This window comes from Lepidochelys kempii, chromosome 3 (genome assembly GCF_965140285.1).
Source record: "Lepidochelys kempii isolate rLepKem1 chromosome 3, rLepKem1.hap1, whole genome shotgun sequence".
Lineage (NCBI taxonomy): Eukaryota > Metazoa > Chordata > Testudines > Cheloniidae > Lepidochelys > Lepidochelys kempii.
Genome location: NC_136382.1, coordinates 140,459,302 through 140,481,494, shown reverse-complemented (window position 1 = coordinate 140,481,494; position 22,193 = coordinate 140,459,302). Strand labels below are relative to the sequence as shown.

The following is a 22,193-nucleotide window of genomic DNA, read 5'->3' as shown; positions in this document are numbered from 1 at the left end:
GTAGCGGTGCATGGGATTCTTCCGTCCTAAATGCAGGACCCTGCACTTATCCTTATTGAACCTCATCAGATTTCTTTTGGCCCAATCCTCTAATTTGTCTAGGGCCCTCTGTATCCTATCCCTACCCTCCAGCGTATCTACCTCTCCTCCCAGTTTAGTGTCATCTGGAAACTTGCTGAGGGTGCAATCCACACCATCCTCCAGATCATTAATGAAGATATTGAACAAAACCGGCCCGAGGACCGACCCTTGGGCCACTCCACTTGATACCGGCTGCCAACCAGACATGGAGCCATTGATCACTACCCACTGAGCCTGACAATCTAGCCAACTTTCTATCCACCTTATAGTCCATTCATCCAGCCCATATTTCTTTAACTTGCTGGCAAGAATACTGTGGGAGACTGTGTCAAAAGCTTTGCTAAAGTCAAGGAACAACACGTCCACCACTTTCCCCTCATCCACAGAGCCAGTTATCTCGTCATAGAAGGCAATTAGATTAGTCAGGCTTGACTTGCCCTTGGTGAATCCATGCTGACTGTTCCTGATCACTTTCCTCTCCTCTAAGAGTACTGTCATGGGTACTGTCAGAGGGAAATTGTTGATATGAAACTGATAAAACAAAGAGAAGAGGAGCAGCTTAGATAACTTAACAATAAAATTAGGCTTAGTGGCAGTATCCTGTAAAATTACTACAGATTCAGGGGTAGAGACTGTTTTCCTGTCCCTCCCACCACCTGCCAGCTTGGCCTACATGTGCAGTGAAGTATATGACCTGCTAGTATATTATAACATAGAAGTCTCATAGACTTTAAGGCCAGAAGGAGCCATCGTGATCATGTAGACTGACCTCTTGCACATTGCAGGCCACAGAGCCTTGCCCACCACTCCTGTAATAGACCCATAACCTCTAGCTGGGTTACTGAAGTCCACAAATCTTGATTTTAGATCTACAGCATTTTCTTTGTTTATAAAATTGGTAAACGAAAAGTCTAAGGAAATTAATCAAAATGATAAAGTGAAAATGAAATATTTTACTTTATAGAATTTAATCTTGTTGACATTATCGAAATGAAATGAGTCTCAATGAATTGTTTCAACTTTTTCCCATTGACAATTTAATTGAAACTGACACATTCTCATGAAATGTTTTGACTTTGACAAAACTGCAGTTTTAATCAGCTTTACTTACAACTAGGAGATAACATATTTGTACCTTTTTGTCCACTAATCCCTTCTCAGATGGTACTATTGCTAACATTCCAAACGTGTGAGCAGTTTCAAGTAGCCACTTCTTTCTTTTTTAAAGAAAAAATCTTTGTCACAAAAATATTTTCTTCCTTGTCCCCAAAAGTGAGTAACATTTGCTGTTTTCAGACCTGAAGAGAGTTAAGGTCTAGAATCTTGTGAACCACCAGGGCTAGAAATTGTAGCCGAATTTTTCAAACCATTGTTACCTAAAGTTACACTCTGAAATCCCAACATAGACATGTAAATAGAAATGCTGCATGTCTGCTAATTAGAGATCAAGTAAAGCTATACCTAGAAAATTGTGTGCATTAGGGCTGGCCAGAAAAGAAGAACTTTGTTTCATGAGCAATTTTGAAGTTTCAAATTGGTTCTGTTATGATACATAATCAAACCAAGATAGTTTGAAATTTTCCATGAAAAAATGAGAGACTCATTCCAGAATAGCCACTAGTCCAGTGGCATATTTATTAAACTATGGGTTATTACTGGGCAACCTAAAGTATGACATGATTTTTATCCCTGCTATGACATGCACTAGGTAATGCATAATATCCTACCTCTAAATCAAGTAGATGAAATAGGGAGTCTTAACTGGAACTTCCAAGCAGCATGGAATATCTGCACTTGGAGGAGGAGGAGAGGCACAATTTTTTGCCTCAGTATTCTTTGTTGAACAATAATACAGAATTGTTCTAATGTGATGAGAGCCATTTTCAGGGATGGAAATTAATTTATTCTGTGATTTTTTTTCTCCTGTTGCACTGGCACCCCTAGGGGGAACTTGTGATATACTTACTGAGTGTTTCCCACCCCAGGCATTCAAAAGTCAAGACCTGGTCATGAAAATAATGAGATTTAAAAATAACAATAATAAATTTGGTGTTCTGTTTATTTGCCTTCTGGTTTTTGAGTCTCTAGGATAAAGTTAGGTCACATTTTTAAGTTTTTCATTGCAACCATGAGAGCTGGAAATGTAATTCTCCTCTTTAAACAAATGTGAGAATTCTCACCTAACAATGCACCTCCAGGAGATGGAACTTTAAGAAAAAAACCAAATATCGCAAAACTTGCAATAAAATCATAAGTGTTGTCTGCACTGTAATAGAGGCTACAAACATGACAGTCCTTCAACCAAATAATACTACTGTACAGTGAGAGAGCTTCATCAGAGAATTTAATGGCCCACAGAACAGTTCAGTATCTTGATTCACTTCCATGCCATTTGGTTTTCCTTTCTCTCTATTTCCCCTACTGTCTCACTATTTCCCCCCCATTCCATTTCCACCTATCCTGCCTCCCTCTCCCCTTTGTTCCCTCCATCCTTCTGCTATTACTTTTCATTCAGTCTCCCTTCCCTTTTCATTGTTTCCTTTATATCTCCCCCTTTCAAGCCTCTGCCTAGATCACTTCATCTCCCTTTCCTTGCTCCTGAAGCCCACTATCGTCTTCTCCCTAGCTCTGCCCCTTTCTGTTCCTCTCTCCTTCTCTGATCTGTCACCCCCACTTCCCTGCCAAGCTCTCCACAGCTCTATAGAAGGGAATCTGTAAGAAGTCTTGTGTCAAGAACGAAAGCCCACCTGCATGGAGAACCTTTCCTGCTGTTCTGACCCTGAAGTGATAGTTTGAACCAGTGCTCAGCTGCCTGTGAAGCATTCTGTATAAGTCATAGGAGGAATGGGGAGCTGAGCACTGATTAAAACAAACTCCCTGGTGTTGGAGCAGCAGGGAGTATTCTCCTGTGTAGAGGAGCCCTCTTTAATGCTGCAAGATGCTTCTCAAAGATAGATACAAACAAAAAGAACAGTTTGTTCAATTTCTGTGGAACTATGTGAGGAATAAATTACTTATTCAGTATAAGAGTGTGGCAGTCTGGCACAGGGGTTAGGGGGCCCTCTAAAGCACAAAGACTTTGAGAACCGTTGCTCACCCTGTAATGGGGACGACTGTGATCCTAATGGTCTTTCTTCTATTTAATGCCATTTGGCACAGGGATAGTTTGAATTAGGGGAATTGGTTTGCAAAAGACAGGTGGAGAGCACAGGAGAACCTGCTTTCGATGACTTGACCAAATATATAAATAACATGCTCTTTTCTGTAGCAGCCCCTGGTACGTGAATCAATGCAATATTCAGATTAAAGGAAACAAGTGATAGAAAGGCAGCGCTGTAGAAATTAAAGATAAAAGTATGCAATGTCTGAGTGTCAATTACAGTGAAACATAAGCTTTTTCACAGGGTGACCTCAGTATGCACAGAACAATTCCTAGATTCATCTCTGGGGAAATGAACCAAATAGCCACAAGGTAAAGTTATAACCTCAGTCACTTGGTCTGCCTGAATCCCACAGAGAGCAAAGCTGATTACACATGGGCTGACACACACTTGGATAACAGGAGCTGGGGGAATGAAGAGAGGTGATGGGGGCCAAGAGGCCCTTTACCACCTTACTTGTTCCTCCCTGCCTGGGTTGTTTTCTCTCTCATCCGTCCAGGGCTGGCTGCTCAAAGGAAGGCGAGAAAGCTGTGAGGAGAGATGTTGACCCGGATAGAAGGCCCCCTTCCAGCCCAGTAAGGGGTGCAGTGCATCATGTGGCATAAGCAGAGGCTGGGTAGCCCTGTCAGTAGTCTGTGGCAATGGGGTACTAAAGTGTATACCTGCTTGTCCACATCCCTGGTGGGAGGAGGTGGGGGGGAGCAGAGAATGAAAAGTGTGGGCCTTCTGCCCCCTTATTGGCTGCTTGGCTTCTGAGCTCTGGGCTGCCCTGACTGTGTGGAGATGCTGGAGTTTGAGCACAGAGCCAGTAAACAATAAAGCAGGGACAAAGCTCCTGTCAGAAACCACCTCTGCTTATCATGCAGATAGGAATGGTTCAGAACAAACAAGCTTACTACAGTTTGGCTGGTTTGTTTTTAAATCTATTTTCTTTTTCATTTGTTGTGAAAGGGAGGTCTGGTGGATCCTCCATGTGGCCAAACAATCTGTCATGAGAGGAAGGAAGGGTCAATGGTAGGGTGCTAGCCTGGGACTTAGACTCAGCTTGAGAATGTTTAAACATTGCAGAATCTTCAGGGTATCCGATGAGAATGATCACGTAGATAATAAAAATCTTCCTTGCTGGATCTAAATATCAGGAATATTCACAGAGACAGGGTGGGTGAGATATCTTTTATTGGACCAACTTCTGTTGATAGAAGAGACAGAGGCCTGGTCTACACTACAAAGTAGCATCAATGTAAGTTGCCTTGCATTGCCTAGCTGGGCATGTGTCTACACTTAAATTTCTCTCCCACTGATGTAAGTGCTCCATTACAGCAATGCCATAATACTACCTCCCTGAACAGCGTAAAGCCAAGGTTGATGTACTGAGGTTTATGCAGGGTGAGCGTAGACACTCTCTTACCTTTATTGACCCTAACTGTCCTCCAGCAGCTGTCCCACAATGTGCAACACTGAGCACTCTGGTCACAATTTTGAACTCCACTGCTCAGGGTTCACAGAGACTGAAGGTTCCACTCCCCTTTAAAGCCCTGTAAATTTTTGAAATGCCTTTTCCTGACTTTCCAGCTTGGTGAGCACATCTAGCAGCTCTCCTCTGTGTGTGCAACTGCACAGCTGACATGCTGGTGATATGCTCCAGACACACTCCAGCTTGGAGTAGACAGGAGATATTGGATCTCCTGGGCCTGTGGGGAGAAGAAGCTTTGCAAGCACAGCTATGGACCGGCTGTAGAAACATGAACCTCTATGAACAAATTGTGTGGGGGATGCAAGAGAAGGGATACGACAGGGACCAGCAGCAGCGCCATGTTAAAAGGAAGGAACTGAGTCAGGCATATCAGAAAGCCATGGAGATGAAAAGTCGACCCAGTACCAAGCCGCTGACCTGCACCTTTACAAAGAGCTGCATACCATACTTGGTGGAGACCCCACTACCACCCCACAGACTACTGTGGATACTTCTGAGAAGCCCAAGTCACAGCCCCCTGGTGTGAACAGTGTGGAGAAGGACATGCAACTGGAGGGGGTCAAGCTATACTGATGGGCAGGACCTGTTAGAGACTCCACCGCAGTCCTGGCAGTCGAGCACGGGTGAGCCCGATGCAGGGGAAGGAACCTCGGGTAGGTGTGTAAGTGGATTTTCCATTGTAATGATGTACCGGTGGCATCCCCCAACTTAACAGGATGCAGATATCAACTTTTCATTAATTTACTCATTCTAGAAGAGGTAGTGGTAAAAACAAAGAGAGGTAGCGTTATCTGCTTTTTCATTCCCCTGCAGGGTTAGGCAAGGGGAGGGGCATGCAGAGCAGTTTGTTTATGTACACAGGGATGTCCCTTGAATCCTTCTGGGAGATCTCGATGAAACTTTCATGCAGGCACTCTGCACTCCTCTCCCTTATTTCTTTCTCTGCAGTAGGATACTTTCCCACACCAATCAGTGATAACTTGAGCAGACCCATTGCAGTACACAAGCTAGCAGCTTATAGGGCCAGGCAGCTTTGCGGTGCCAGCAGCAGCTGTGCTCTCTGTGCCATTGTTAACCTCAGGAGTGAGATATCTGCTAAAATCACCACTGCCTGTGGAAAGGGGTGCCAGTATTTAGTGCAATTGCCCAATACTCATAGTTTCCTGCAACTGAGCAATTCCATCCTCATTTCCCTCACCCCAGCGGGCCATACGCACCATGGCTGGTGCTGTGAATGGCACTGTGCAAAAGCACTGCGACACAGAAGTGTCAATAAACATGTCTTCTTTAAAACTTATGGGGAGCAATGAAGGGGGGAGTTCTGAATCTTAACTTTCTTTTGTTCCTATATTGATAGTGGCGTCTGTGTGTTTTACCTCCAGCTGCTGCTGTTGCAGCCTTGAGGGGACTTTCACACCCATGAAATGCTTGAGCCAGATAAGGAGGAGAAAGAAGAGGACTCGGGATGATGCATTCAATAAGATCATGCAAGCCAGTGCTGCATCAGACTGTGAGGAAAGGTCCTGGAGGTTGAACATTGCAGACAGCCTGGGGAAGGAAAGAGAAGACAGGAGAAAGGACTTGCGAAGCTAGCAAGAAAAAGAAAGGGAGATGCACCAGAACATAATGGGGCTTCTCCGGCAGCAAACACAGATACTGCAGGCTCCTGGAGACTTACAGGTTCAACAATAACAGGCTCACCTCTCTTTGCAGTCAATGAAGAATGCCATTACAACACTTCTGTACAAACCCCCTCAGCATGCCATGTGGTATCAGGGGCTGCTTCTCTACCCCTAGCACTCCATCCCAGGAGACATGGACAACCACAGTGTCAAACATACCCTGATGTGTGAAAGCCATGGTTGCTATGTGTAGGTATGTGTAGGTTAAAATGGACATGAATGTTCTGTCCCCTTGTTAAGTTCTATTCCATTAATTTATTATTTTAAAAATATATTTGCTTTTAAATTGCACAGATTTGTCTTTGCCCTGATTTTATTACTGAATAAAATTCTATTTTGAAAATAATTCATCTTTATCAGTTCACAACATATGCTGCAGAGTGCCTAGTGGTTTTGAAAACAACTTGTTACTGCACATTGTGACACAGAATGTAAAGTGTAATAATCATAAATATACAAGTACCACAAATTAATAGGTGCATTAATAGTGTTATATTCATGGAAGTACTCCAAGCACTACACAATTGCTAACTGGCCCACAAACTGCAGGGCCAGTTAGAGCATAGTACACGATAACAAGGGCTCAATGTTAAAGTGCTCTTTCAAAGCCTCCATGATCCGAATAGCTCCATGTGGAGCTCTTCGAATAGCCCTTATGTCTGGCTGGTCAAAGTCAGAAGACAGCTGCTCTAACTCTGCCCTCCACCCCAGCATCAACTCTTCCCCCATTTGCTTCACAGATATTGTGCAGGACACTGCAGGCAGCTATGGTTGTTGGGATGGTTTTTTTCACTGAAGTCCAATTTTGTGAGTAAACACCAGCATCCTTTCAATTTATCAAAAATGTATTCAATTGTCATTCTGAACCTGCTGAGCCAATAGTTGAATCTTTTCTTGGTGATGTCAAGGTGGTCATTGCCAAGCTTCATGAAACAGGGGTGCATGAGCTAGGCTGAGTCCTGCAAGATCACTACTGACATTCCAATATTCCTAATGGTAATCCGCTGGTCAGGAAAGAAAGTCCTCGCTTGTAGCTCTCTGAACACTGTTCTTAAAGATGCAAGCATTGTGCACCTTCCCTGAACAGCCAACATTGATGTCAGTGAAGCATCCCCAGTGATCCACCAACTCTTGCATAACCATAGTAAAGTAGCCCTTTTGTTGATTTATTCTGTGGCAAGGTGTTGTGATGCCAAAATAGGTATTTGCGTGCCATCTATTGATTCACTGCATTTTGAGAATTTCATTGCTGAAAATCCATATGCTACATCCTGCAGATTGCCAAGAGTCACAGCCCTGCATGGAAGAAATCATAGAATATCAGGGTTGGAAGGGACCTCAGGAGGTCATCTAGTCCAACCCCCTGCTCAAAGCAGGACCAATCCCCAACTAAATCAGCCCAGCTAGGGCTTTGTCAAGCCTGACCTTAAAAACTTCTGAGGAAGGAGATTCCACCATCTCCCTAGGTAATACATTCCAATGTTTCACCACCCTCCTAGTGAAAAAGTTTTTCCTAATATCCAACCTAAACCTCCCCCACTGCAACTTGAGACCATTACTCCTCGTTCTGTCATCTGCTACCACTGAGAACAGTCTAGATCCATCCTCTTTGGAACCCCCTTTCAGGTAGTTGAAAGCAGCTATCAAATCCCCCCTCATTCTTCTCTTCCGCAGACTAAATAATCCCAGTTCCTCATAAGTCATGTGTTCCAGTCCCCTAATCATTTTTGTTGCCCTCTGCTGGACTCTTTCCAATTTTTCCACAACCTTCTTGTAGTATGGGGCCCAAAAGTGGACACAGTACTCCAGATGAGGCCTCACCAATGTCAAATAGAAGGGAACGATCACATCCCTCGATCTGCTGGCAATGCCCCTACTTATACATCCCCAAATGCCATTGGCCTTGGCAACAAGGGCACACTGTTGACTCATATCCAGCTTCTCGTCCACTGTAACCCCTAGGTCCTTTTCTGCCGAACTGCTGCCGAGCCATTCGGTCCCTAGTCTGTAGCGGTGCATGGGATTCTTCCATCCTAAGTGCAGGACTCTGCACTTGTCCTTGTTGAACCTCATCAGATTTCTTTTGGCTCAATCGTCTAATTTGTCTAGGGCCCTCTGTATCCTATCCCTACCCTCCAGCATATCTATCTCTCCTCCCAGTTTAGTGTCATCTGGAAACTTGCTGAGGGTGCAATCCATACCATCCTCCAGATCATTAATGAAGATATTGAACAAAACCGGCCCGAGGACCGACCCTTGGGCCACTCCACTTGATGCCGGCTGCCAACTAGACATGGAGCCATTGATCATTACCCATTGAGCCCGACAATCTAGCCAGCTTTCTATCCACCCTATCGTCCATTCATCCAGCCCATACTTCTTTAACTTACTGGCAAGAATACTGTGATTAATGATTAATGGTCCTTCATGCTTCCATGGCAATGGCCCCTATGGTGAATTTTCCAACTCCAAAGTATTTTCCCACTGACGGGTAGCAATCCAGCATTGCAAGTTTCCACAGTCTGACTGGCACTCAATTCTCAGCTGTCCATGCAGCTCTCATTCTGGTGTCCCTGCACTGGAATGCTGGGATAAGCTCAGCACACAGATCCAGGAATGTGGCCTTTCTCATCCAAAAGTTCTACAACTGCTCGTTATCCCAAGCTTACATTACAACAGTCAGTGGCATTTCTTGTGCCTAGAAGGTGTGCTCCGCCATCTGTAGCTGCTCCATGAATGCCAATAACAACCTTGAATTGGTTCTCCACAGCAATCTAGGAAATAATCATGTTCCCTGCTGATTGGGCAGTTCTTACAGCTCTGAAAATATTTAAGGATTGTGCATCCCGTAATTGCAACACTTACAACATTAGTGCAGATCTTTGTAGGCTCCATGCTTCTGTCAGAGATGGCAGAGAGTGAGGAGGGCCTTGCATGCTTGTAGGATTCTTAAAAAAGGCATGAAAATTATCAGTTATAGATGAAATTATGGGATGGAAACAGTTGCACACTGGGAATTTAACCTCTTGCTCCCAGTTACCTCTGTGTGACTTGTTTCTGCCCCACAATGCATGGCCAAAATTTCCCAAAAGATAGTGCACTGGAGAATGGTGAGTGGCACACTGGGATACCTACCTATGGTGCACCACACTGTACATTAACACAAACATTCCTGCACAAGTGATATGCTAACTGTGTCGGCTTTTGACCGATGTAACTTGTGTTGACCAAAGTTTGTATTGTATATATGTCCAGAGACAAGCTTCTGAGCTACACAGAGCTCTTCTTCTTCAGTTCTGGGAAAAGTACACAGGGTGTCACAGCTAAATATGAGGTAGAATAGATTATTAAGCATAGGAGTTAACACACGTTGCAATGGCCCACTTCATTTTGAATGGTCCTTCAACACCTCTGCTGTTAGGACAGGGAGACATAAAACCAGTATCCTTACTGAGTCCATGGTTTTCAGTGTCTAGTCCAGGCACTAAAAATAGTAGACTGAATAGAGATACTGGTTTCATGTCTCTTTACAACAATCTCTAACCCACTAACCCTCCTTTGTCCTATGACTGCAGAAGTGTTAATGGCCTACTTCATTTTGAATGATCCCTGGCAACATATGTTAACTCTTATGCTTAACAATCTGTTCCATCTTGTATTGAGTTATGCTCTGTGCCTCTGATTACCTTTCCCAGACCTGAAGAAGAAAAGCTCTGTGTAGCTCAAAAGCTTGTAAGTTGGTCCAATAAAAGATATTACCTCACCCACTTTGTGTCTCTCATAGGGTATATCTTCACTAGCACTCTAGTGGTTGTGTAGTCGTGGCACCACAAGAAAAAAACCCACCTCCACGAGGGGAATAGCTACCAATGCTGGGAGCACAGCTCCCAGTGCTGATGCGCTGTCTACACTGCCACTTCACAGCACTGAAACGTGCAGCGTTCAGGGGGGTGTTTTTTCACTCCCCTGAGCAAGAAAGTTTCAGTGTTGTAAAGTGGCAGTGTAGACAAGGCCTACTCTGCAGCTGGAAGTACTGTAATTTTCATTCCTATTGCCTCTTGGGAATGGAGAGACTCCTACGTGCACATTATTTAAAATAAATATAGTATTAAACTAGATGACCACACTTAATTTTTTCCTGATTTGAGTTCTGCAACTCATCAAGAAAGGAAAATATGGAATGAATTGATCCAGTTTTCAGTGAGGCTCTGGACAGTATATGGTACAATAAAGCTGATCTGTTTTGGGAGGTGTCCCCTGCATAGAAACTTGTGAAGAAGTTTACTGATAAGGAGGAAAAGGAAAATGACCACATTCTGAAATGGAACTCTCTCCAGAAGATTAAACTGACTGCTATGCTTTCACGCCTTGCACCCTGGAGTTCTGCCTCATCTAAGCTACTATCCTTCAGCCCACATCTGGAACTCCGAACTCCTCCGAAGCTTTGTACATTCAGTAGGGCAGTGTCACAAGATCCACTTATAAGGAGCCATGCTGCCAATGCCTCTAATATGCTTTTGCCCTGGGATCACCCACCACCCAGTGGGGTGCTTACTTAGCAGTGGCGAAATCTTCCAAAGGTCATGTTAACAAGTTGGTGTTAACATACATTGGGAATCTCACAATGCCATGCCCCTTACCACAAGATGAGAGGCTCCTGTGGGTCCCAGAGCTGTCCCAGACCCTGTTGTTCAGGGTCCCTCTGCTTTAGTCAATATACAGAAGAGGGGAGCAATAGGTCCAGAGTAGGGTGACCAGATGTCCCGATTTTATAGGGACAATCCTGATTTTTGTGTCTTTTTCTTATATAGGCTCCTGTTACGCCCCACCTCCTGTCTCAATTTTTCACATTTGCTGTCTGGTCACCTTAGTCCAGAGTTTGAAAAGGATGTTTTCTGAGTCATTAGAGAGAGGGAATATAGGAAAGAATAACTACTCAGCTCTAGTGTGAGTCAATCACTTTTGCCATCTGCTGGACTTTAGATGCAACTTCAGCATAAGTTGCAACTGGATTTCTGAGACTTTTATTTTCTTCATATTAAATCACTTATTCAGAGAAAATGCTGAACATTATGTTGTAGCACATTAAAAATAGCATTTACCAAACCAGTGCATATAGCTGACCAAAAGCAGTAAAAAAAAAAAAATACCAAAAAAAAACAACCCCACACCTGATGACACTAGTAGCTCAAATTAAGGAAAATAGTTGAAACAACCAACAGTCTTTGGCAAATGTGGTTACTTACAACCTATAGAACATTTCTCCATAACTTCTAAATATTTTCTGCAGGTTACAAGCAGAGATACCAAACTTTACAGTAGTGTCACAAGATGTACTTACACTGAACAAGAAATATGCACAACAGTGAGGCATATTTTAGTTGTTTTTTCTTCAGGATTTAAAGGGTTATCTGGTAAGAAACAGCTGTGATTAAAAAAAAATACAACATGGACATGTATACTTTTCCTGGTAATACTTACAAAAAAGTATATTTAATAATTGGGTCACTGAAATCAGGCCCACAAAATATTTAGCTCTCATTAATAAAGCAATATTTTACTGTGGAACAACTTACATCTAGTTTGCTAGACAAAAAGTAGAAGATGGGGGTTAGAGTATATTGGTGTTAAAGTACTTAGATATATATGGATCTAAGCACTTTAACACCGATGTACGCTTATCTCCAATCTTCTGCTTTTGTATATATGTAATTTAAATCTTTCCCTTCCTATTGAATATGATTTATGTAGGTTTATATAGTTACAATTCAATATTAATACAGTTCAAGAAACAAAACAGTATTTATTCTGTGTACTTATAAATTCCTGTGTATTACTAATAAGTAACATTTTGCTTTTGATCAGACTGGTTTATCCGCAACTGAGTTAATAAGTAAATAATGAAAAGCAAAAGAAGATATTGTGTCCCTTGTGCACACATGCATTAAAAAATGCGATAGAATAGTATTAGGATTGTGAAACAAGGCCTATGTGTAAAATAAGTTGTCTGTCATAGAGCATATCATGCCTGCCGTGATTTGTAACATATACAAATACCCCTTTTGCTTCTGTTACTTTGTCTAACTTCCTTGCCCCCAATTTGTCTGTTCATTCCCTTGGGGCCTGATCAAAACCCATTGAAGTCAACTGGAGTCTTTCCATTGGCTCCAATGGGCTTTAGATCAACTCTTGGTTGCATGTTGTCAAAATCCTCAATTGTCAGCTTTCTGGGTAGGGATTGTCTTTGGGTATGTCTACACTACGGAATAAGGTCGAATTTATAGAAGTCGGTTTTTTACAAATCGGTTTTATATATTCGAGTGTGTGTGTCCCCACAGAAAATGCTCTAAGTGCATTAAGTGCATTAACTCGGCGGAGCGCTTCCACAGTACCGAGGCTAGAGTCGACTTCCGGAGCGTTGCACTGTGGGTAGCTATCCCACAGTTCCCGCAGTCTCCGCTGCCCATTGGAATTCTGGGTTGAGATCCCTGGTAGCCGTCATCGTCATGTCCGAGGTGCTCCTGGCCACGTCGGCTGGGAGCGCCTGGGCAGACATGGGCGCAGGGACTAAATTTGGAGTGACTTGACCAGGTCATTCTCTTTAGTCCTGCAGTCAGTCCTATTGAAACGTCTTATGGTGAGCAGGCAGGCGATACGGACTGCTAGCAGTCGTACTGTACCATCTTCTGCCAGGCAGGCAAGAGATGAGGATGGCTAGCAGTCGTACTGTACCATCTTCTGCCGAGCAGCCATGAGATGTGGATGGCATGCAGTCCTTCTGCACCGTCTGCTGCCAGCCAAAGATGTAAAAGATAGATGGAGTGGGTCAAAAAAAGAAATAGACCAGATTTGTTTTGTACTCATTTGCCTCCTCCCCTGTCTAGGGGACTCATTCCTCTAGGTCACACTGCAGTCACTCACAGAGAAGGTGCCGCGAGGTAAATCTAGCCATGTATCAATCAGAGGCCAGGCTAACCTTCTTGTTCCAATAAGAACGATAACTTAAGTGCACCATTTCTTATTGGAACCCTCCGTGAAGTCCTGCCTGAAATACTCCTTGATGTAAAGCCACCCCCTTTGTTGATTTTAGCTCCCTGAAGCCAACCCTGTAAGCCGTGTCGTCAGTCGCCCCTCCCTCCGTCAGAGCAACGGCAGACAATCGTTCCGCGCCTTTTTTCTGTGCGGACGCCATACCAAGGCAAGCATGGAGGCCGCTCAGCTCACTTTGGCAATTAGGAGCACATTAAACACCACATGCATTATCCAGCAGTATATGCAGCACCAGAACCTGGCAAAGCGATACCGGGCGAGGAGGTGACGTCAGCGCGGTCACGTGAGTGATCAGGACATGGACACAGATTTCTCTGAAAGCATGGGCCCTGACAATGCATGCATCATGGTGCTCATGGGGCAGGTTCATGCTGTGGAACGCCGATTCTGGGCTCGGGAAACAAGCACAGACTGGTGGGACCGCATAGTGTTGCAGGTCTGGGACGATTCCCAGTGGCTGCGAAACTTTCGCATGCGTAAGGGCACTTTCATAGAACTTTGTGACTTGCTTTCCCCTGCCCTGAGGCGCATGAATACCAAGATGAGAGCAGCCCTCAGAGTTGAGAAGCGAGTGGCGATAGCCCTGTGGAAGCTTGCAATGCCAGACAGCTACCGGTCAGTTGGGAATCAATTTGGAGTGGGCAAATCTACTGTGGGGGCTGCTGTGATGCAAGTAGCCCACGCAATCAAAGATCTGCTGATATCAAGGGTAGTGACCCTGGGAAATGTGCAGGTCATAGTGGATGGCTTTGCTGCAATGGGATTCCCTAACTGTGGTGGGGCTATAGACGGAACCCATATCCCTATCTTGGCACCAGAGCACCAAGCCAGCGAGTACATAAACCGCAAGGGGTACTTTTCGATAGTGCTGCAAGCTCTGGTGGATCACAAGGGACGTTTCACCAACATCAACGTGGGATGGCCGGGAAAGGTGCATGATGCTCGCATCTTCAGGAACTCTGGTCTGTTTCAAAAGCTGCAGGAAGGGACTTTATTCCCAGACCAGAAAATAACTGTTGGGGATGTTGAAATGCCTATATGTATCCTTGGGGACCCAGCCTACCCCTTAATGCCATGGCTCATGAAGCCGTACACAGGCAGCCTGGACAGTAGTCAGGAGCTGTTCAACTACAGGCTGAGCAAGTGCAGAATGGTGGTAGAATGTGCATTTGGACGTTTAAAGGCGCGCTGGCGCAGTTTACTGACTCGCTTAGACCTCAGCGAAACCAATATTCCCACTGTTATTACTGCTTGCTGTGTGCTCCACAATATCTGTGAGAGTAAGGGGGAGACGTTTATGGCGGGGTGGGAGGTTGAGGCAAATCGCCTGGCTGCTGGTTACGCGCAGCCAGACACCAGGGCGGTTAGAAGAGCACAGGAGGGCGCAGTACGCATCAGAGAAGCTTTGAAAACCAGTTTCATGACTGGCCAGGCTACGGTGTGAAAGTTCTGTTTGTTTCTCCTTGATGAAACCTCCCACCCCTTGGTTCACTCTACTTCCCTGTAAGCTAACCACCCGCCCCTCCTCCCTTCAATCACCACTTGCAGAGGCAATAAAGTCATTGTTGCTTCACATTCATGCATTCTTTATTCATTCATCACACAAATAGGGGGATGACTACCAAGGTAGCCCAGGAGGGGTGGTGGAGGAGGGAAGGAAAATGCCACACAGCACTTTAAGCACAGCACTTTAAAAGTTTACAACTTTAAAATTTATTGAATGACAGCCTTCTTTTTTTGGGGCAATCCTCTGTGGTGGAGTGGCTGGTTGGCCGGAGGCCTCCCCACCGCGTTCTTGGGCGTCTGGGTGTGGAGGCTATGGAACTTGGGGAGGAGGGCGGTTGGTTACAGAGGGGCTGCAGTGGCAGTCTGTGCTCCAGCTGCCTTTGCTGCAGCTCAACCATACACTGGAGCATACTGGTTTGGTCCTGCAGCAGCCTCAGCATTGAATCCTGCCTCCTCTCATCACGCTGCCGCCACATTTGAGCTTCAGCCCTGTCTTCAGCCCGCCACTTACTCTCTTCAGCCCGCCACCTCTCCTCCCGGTCATTTTGTGCTTTCCTGCACTCTGACATTATTTGCCTCCATGCATTCGTCTGTGCTCTGTCAGTGTGGGAGGACAGCATGAGCTCGGAGAACATTTCATCGTGAGTGCGTTTTTTTTTCTTTCTAAGCTTCACTAGCCTCTGGGAAGGAGAAGATCCTGTGATCATTGAAACACATGCAGCTGGTGGAGAAAAAAAAAGGGACAGTGGTATTTAAAAAGACACATTTTATAAAACAGTGGCTACACTCTTTCAGGGTAAACCTTGCTGTTAACATTACATACATAGCACATGTGCTTTCGTTACAAGGTCGCATTTTGCCTCCTCCCACCGCGTGACTACCCCCTCAACCTTCCCCCCTCCCTGTGGCTAACAGCGGGGAACATTTCTGTTTAGCCACAGGCAAACAGCCCAGCTGGAATGGGCTCCTCTGAGTGTCCCCTGAAGAAAAGCACTCTATTTCAACCAGGTGACCATGAATTATATCTCACTCTCCTGAGGATAACACAGAGAGATAAAGAACGGATGTTGTTTGAATGCCAGCAAACATACACTGCAATGCTTTGTTCTACAGTGATTCCCGAGTACGTGTTACTGGCCTGGAGTGGTAAAGTGCCCTACCATGAAGGACGCAATAAGGCTGCCCTCCCCAGAAACCTTTTGCAAAGGCTTTAGGACTACATCTAGGAGAACCGCAAATGCCAGGGCAAAGTAATCCTTTCACATGCTTGCTTTTAAACCATGTATAGTATTTTAAAAGGTACACTCACCAGAGGTCCCTTCTCCGCCTGCTGGGTCCAGGAGACAGCCTTGGGTGGGTTCGGGGGGTACTGGCTCCAGGTCTAGGGTGAGAAACAGTTCCTGGCTGTCGGGAAAACCGGTTTCTCCGCTTGCTTGCTGTGAGCTATCTACAACCTCCTCCTCCTCCTCATCTTCTTCGTCCCCAAAACCTGCTTCCGTATTGCCTCCATCTCCATTGAAGGAGTCAAACAACACGGCTGGGGTAGTGGTGGCTGAACCCCCTAAAATGGCATGCAGCTCATCATAGAAGCGGCATGTTTGGGGCTCTGACCCAGAGCGGCTGTTCGCCTCTCTGGTTTTCTGGTAGGCTTGCCTCAGCTCCTTCAGTTTCATGCGGCACTGCTTCGGGTCCCTGTTATGGCCTCTGTCCTTCATGCCCTGGGAGATTTTGACAAAGGTTTGGCATTTCGAAAACTGGAATGGAGTTCTGATAGCACGGATTCCTCTCCCCAAACAGCGGTCAGATCCCGTACCTCCCGTTCGGTCCATGCTGGAGCTCTTTTGCGATTCTGGGACTCCATCATGGTCACCTGTGCTGATGAGCTCTGCATGGTCACCTGCGGCTTTCCACGCTGGCCAAACAGGAAATGAGATTCAAAAGTTCGCGGTTCTTTTCCTGTCTACCTGGCCAGTGCATCTGAGTTGAGAGTGCTGTCCAGAGCGGTCATAATGGAGCACTCTCGGATAGCTCCCGGAGGCCAATACCATCAAATTGTGTCCACAGTACCCCAAATTCGAGCCGGCAACGTCGATTTAAGCGCTAATCCACTTGTCAGGGGTGGAGTAAGGAAATCGATTTTAAGAGCCCTTTAAGTTGAAATAAAGGGCTTCATTGTGTGGACGGGTGCAGGTTTACATCGATTTAACGCTGCTAAATTCGACCTAAAGTCCTAGTGTAGACCAGGGCTTTGTGTTTGTTTGTTTATACAGTGTCTCGTACTGTGGGACTTTAGTCCTTGTTTGGGGTCCTTTAGGCTTTACCGCCATATAAATAATAATTGTATTGCAGCACATATGTTCCTTTGTTCTCAAGTCTCTTGACTCTACATGCTTTTAAATAGCATAAGTGGTTCTTTATTAATAGGTTGTAATACTCTGGTACAACTACTGTAGTATATTTTCAAGTAAGCATTTATATCCAATCATATGCTTACAGTGTTTGGTAAATGTAGTCCTTTGGTATGAACTAATTTTCTGACCCTTCCTCCCCCATAAAAGTGGGGTGTGCTGTTCCATGGCAAAAAGTATTCTGTAACAGCATAAAACCCTGTTTGACACATTCTGTAAACCAGAAGCAACATCACACATTTAAACAATGTTTGTACCAAAAAAAAAAAAAGTTATCCTTCTTTGTAACTTGTACACCAAATTTCAGATGCTGTGTTTGAAACTGAGTGGGATATGCAGTTTTAAAAATCTTAAGGAGCTTTGTTGTTCATTTTTGAGTTTGTAGATTAAGGCTTCATATAAAAATGACCAGGAACTATAGCTTGGAAGATGAATAACTGCTCCCCCCACACCCTGCTGGCTTTTCAAGTCCCACCTGCTTTGAGCTGACCTGGTGACCTAGTGCTAGGGTTCAGTATCGTGATACCTGTCTTGCTCTCTGCATCTGCAGGGTTTTGGAGTGCTGCAGAGTACGCAACGGTAGCCCTTGTATGTGAGGGAAAGTTCACATCAGAACATCCAAGAATGCTTTTGATGGGTGCACTTCTTTTTCAGACAGCTAGTTCTGTATCCAGTCAGAAACTCCTCCCAGTAGGAGCAATTGCAGAAGCAGGTAAAGCAGGGACTGCTGCACTGGGGGATGTAAAATGGGGCCCAGCTGAGGCCACTCCTTTCCCCAACACCCCAGGAGCCAGAACTGTTCAGAGGAGAAACACCCCCACCCCTCTAGGGGCGCTAGGACCCAGATGGTGCCTCCCCTCCCCCTGCCAATGTGGCCTTGGGGAAAAACTACAGAGAAGAGCCAGGCTGAGACTTCAGCCTGTAGGGGCAGAAGCAGCCAAAGCAGGGACCTCTGGGCATTCAGAACCGTCTACAGTTCTGGCTGGACTGTCTCTGCCCTATGCTGATTGGCTGTTTCCTTGCACCTCTGCCCCCAGTCTCTTCATTTTAGCTTCACTCCACACTTGCCCCTCTTACCTTTTCCCCCGTCCTTTCCTCTTCATATCCTTTCCTCTTTTTCCCCATTTAGCTGATCCCCTCATAACTAAACCTACCCCCGAAAAAAATCTATATAAATATGGCACTAACATGAGGTTTCCTGCCGTCACACTGTTTGGCCGTAAACTCTTTGGGGTAGGGACTGTCTGTGTCTATGTACAGTACAGCGCCTAGTGCCATGCGAACCGGTTCTTGGTTGGCCCCTAGGTATTACCTGTATGAGTTGAGCATGTTTTTAGCCCATTCAGAGTAGCTTGGTCAACATTTTCCAATAAGCTATGTGCTGAAAAAGCCACTAGGTTGGTAAAAATGGATTTTTACCTAAGGGCAGATATAAAAGAATGGCAGGTCTAACTAGTTAGTAGATTGGGGACTCAGTTACCATGCTCTTGCATTCTACTTACAGAATTGTAAGCTGTTCATTTTGGACAGTGTGTTTGCTATACAGACATAGTAGATTATCCCCCATAGTTATACATTTTGGCTTAATATGACAGATGCCCAAAGGACAGTGTTACGTGAATGTGGAGAAAACCAGGGAAACTGTATCATTAATACAAAGAGAGCGAGAGAGAGGGTGAAACTGTAATTTCAAATAACCATTTCAGCTCCACAGTGGAATACTAGCTAAAAAATCCCTTTGGGTCAGGAAATTAAATAGCCACTCTATATCTTAACATTTAATATTTGGCATCTATACTGTACTTTGAAGATGTAAAGCACAATACTGGAGATTATCTGCTGTAATCCCCACAATACCCTTATGAAATAAGTAAGTATTTGTATATTCCTTTGTTGTTGATTATTTTAAACAGATTAGGAAACTAAGAGCAAGAATATAGAGCAAGTTAGAGGGAGAGCTGAGATTAGAATTCAGGGTTCTCTAGCTCTGGTTCCTAGGGAACTAGACCATGCTATATCCCAGTATGTTTTGGTGGTTTATTTGTGTGTATCTAGGGAGTGCGCTAGAGTCCCCTACTCAGATCAGGGTCCCTTGCTGCTAGGCACTGTAGAAATGCAGAGACAGTTCCTGCCCTGAAGAGTTCACAGTCTAAATAGACAAGACAGATGAAGGGCAGGAGGGGAAACAGAGGCACAGAATGGTGAAACATCTTGCTCAAGGTTACGCAGTAGGTCAGTAGCTTAGCTGGGAACTGAAACAGCTCTGCTGACTCCCAGGCCAGTGCATTAAGCCACTGTATTTCCATTTTTGGCCTGTCTTCTGATATGCTGAGTGTCTGTGAGAGGAGAACAGCTTGACGCCACCATAGAACTGAAAATACTCTTGTAGTTTAAACAAAGAATGATGCTCATCAGAGTAACTAAATAGGTCTAAAGTCTGGTATGCTTAATCCCACCATTGTATTTCATGGAGTTAATCCAGAAAGGGTATTTACAGTATATATAATCATTTTGGCAATGTCCCCTCAGTTCACGGCACCATGGTTGTAGCTTTTAATCTTTTTTTTCTCACAGTGAGAATTTTCACCAATGTGTTCTGCCTTAATCTTGTCTAGAAATTTTCTAGCAGGAATTTGTTCCCAGAAGATGCATGATCTCAACTGATGATGTTCTCTTAAATTGGCAAGAGACAATGGCAGCTGCAACATTCTTTTTTGCAAATCATTTTCTTACCTCTGTGAGAAATAAGATTTCAGACCAGGAATAAAAACATTTCCTTTCCTTTTACTGTATATTTTGAGTGTCCCCTAAAGCAGCAACAAATGTGCTTTCTGTTTTTGCTAATTATTCATTTGCACTGAGATCCTGTGGCCATGTCTCATTCACATATATGTTCCTCATTCATGTTGCTGTTTAATAAGGATTTTGTGTTGAATCCAATCAGCTCTATTCCTTCTACACCTGCTGAGAATCCATAAATGAAAATGTCTTGGTCATAATTTAATTTTTTGTCATTTCAAGCTTCTAGTGATAGCCGTAAAATATTTAATCATACATACAGAGAAGGCTAGTGTTTCTCTTTTCGTTTCCTCCCCCAGATTCACCTTCAGTTCAGTTTTCTCTGGTTTTGTTTTTCAAAAGCCTCCTCTCTGTCCAGACCATCCCATTTTACAAAATAGATTAAAATGTATTCTCAAAAGAGGACCGAGTCAGCTGCAGCTTGTCCAATATGGTGTGCAGAGAGTCCAGTAAAGCTTTTTAAGTTGGCTAATGCCAACAGGCTGAGGAGACTCATGTGGGGAGATGTCATATGACACTGGTGTCAGAAACCATGATGGGGATGGTCAGGTCTAGTGGTCAGAACTGGACTCAGGAGTCCAGAGTGGAGTTGGAGCGTGGTTGGAGTTAGAGCAAGGTTGGAGCAGGACTAGGAACAGCGTGGGAACAAGAGCAAGGCTGGAGCAGGCTAAGGTTTGGGGAATCTGTTGGCACTATCAGGAAGGAGAGAGTTCCAAGCCCTGAAGTGACATTGAGCAGGCTGTGCTGCTATTCCTTCTGTGAGGTTTATATACCTGCCCTGAGAGCAACCAGTACAGTCCCTGGCTTATGGGTTACCTGGAGATTAGCACAGGAGTGTCTCATTACCTTACAATCAGTATCTTCCTCTTCTGATGCTCTGCTTGTCATGAAGAAAACAATTTTGTCTCCTTTATATTTGCTTTCAGGCATTTTTCACTGCAACGGTGGTGACAAGTTTAGTGTCAGGCAGTAAAGGGCCTGACTTGCAGTTACTGGCCTCAAGAAAGAGAAGTTTACTTATTCAAAGGTTTGAGTCCCTTTGAACAGTAGTGGTCAATCTGTGGGACGTGACCAAGGAGAAGGGTATAAGAGGGACCTCCGTGGGTTGCACCCCACTGTCTGAGAGAGCATCAAACTTGTGGAATATAGAAGGTCACAATTGGTCACAAACAACTGTGACCCAATTGCACTAAAGTTTGAGGGAAACATAGCTGTTGGCACTACTGTCAGGCTCTACCTCCAAATTCTTCTGTATTGGATTTCTTCAAACACAGCAAAAATATTGCAAAGGTTGAATCTAGAAACAATTATTTTGTCACAAAACTGTTAAAGGATTTAGAGCGATACAACAAAATTTAGCCCCTGACTAAACTGAAAAAACAAATCCATTTTCTACAGGTTTGTGTAACTCCTACTAAGGCCATGTCTACACTTACAAAATTAAGTCGACCTAACTTACACCAGCATACAGCCATTGCAGTAATTACATCATTTGTGCGTATCTACACTTTCACCAGGAACACTTGTATTGATTGTGCTGTCAGTGTGGGGCATTGTGGGACGGCTTATGAAAGCCAGTAACAATCAATGTCAGCAACACAGTGTCACACTGACACTGTGTTAAGCTAAATACATTGGCATTGGCTCTACGCCACTCATGGAGATGGAGTTATTAAGTCAGTGTACATCGGCGGGAGCGAAATATAAGTGTAGCCACTTCCATAATTAGATTGATGTAAGCTGCCTTGCGTTGACCTAACTCTGTACCCTATCACAAATGTGGGTCTGTCTCCCATTTGTGGTTAAACCATAGTTAGCAGTTTTGAACCTGCTACTGCTTCCAGGTTAGAGGTTCTACTTGCAGAGTGCCATACATCACCATGGCAGGTGTGACCTTGATGCTTTGTGTACAGACAGAAACCAACAGGGCCTCATTAACATGGGGAGCATTGGCTATGTATTTGTTAGAGGTGTAAAAAGCACCATTATCTGGAGTCCTTCCCCCAGCACCCAAGAGGCATTAAGTTTCGCA

General features: G+C 44.5%; 2 protein-coding genes across 3 annotated transcripts in view; one reads left to right on the top strand and one right to left on the bottom strand.

The window, feature by feature from the left end:
• PLD5 (phospholipase D family member 5) overlaps positions 1 to 22,193 on the top strand; it is a 237,878-nt gene that overhangs the window by 17,058 nt on the left and 198,627 nt on the right. The gene's annotated exons all lie outside the window — the stretch shown is intronic.
• Positions 15,155 to 16,783, bottom strand: LOC140908216 (uncharacterized). Its single transcript, XM_073335170.1, has 2 exons — positions 16,264 to 16,783; positions 15,155 to 15,675 (listed from the first exon to the last, which is right to left on the bottom strand). Exons 1-2 carry the CDS (start codon positions 16,781 to 16,783, stop codon positions 15,155 to 15,157), a joined length of 1,041 nt encoding a protein of 346 aa, XP_073191271.1.

What these genes read in the sequence shown, in the direction of transcription:
- LOC140908216 (XM_073335170.1), bottom strand. Translation starts at nt 16,783, where the DNA reads ATGGACCGAACGGGAGGTACGGGATCTGACCGCTGTTTGGGGAGAGGA. An exon ending in AGGCGGAGAAGGGACCTCTG is followed by an intron (nt 15,676 to 16,263) that starts GTGAGTGTACCT and finishes TTTCTCCACCAG; the next exon opens with CTGCATGTGTTTCAATGATC.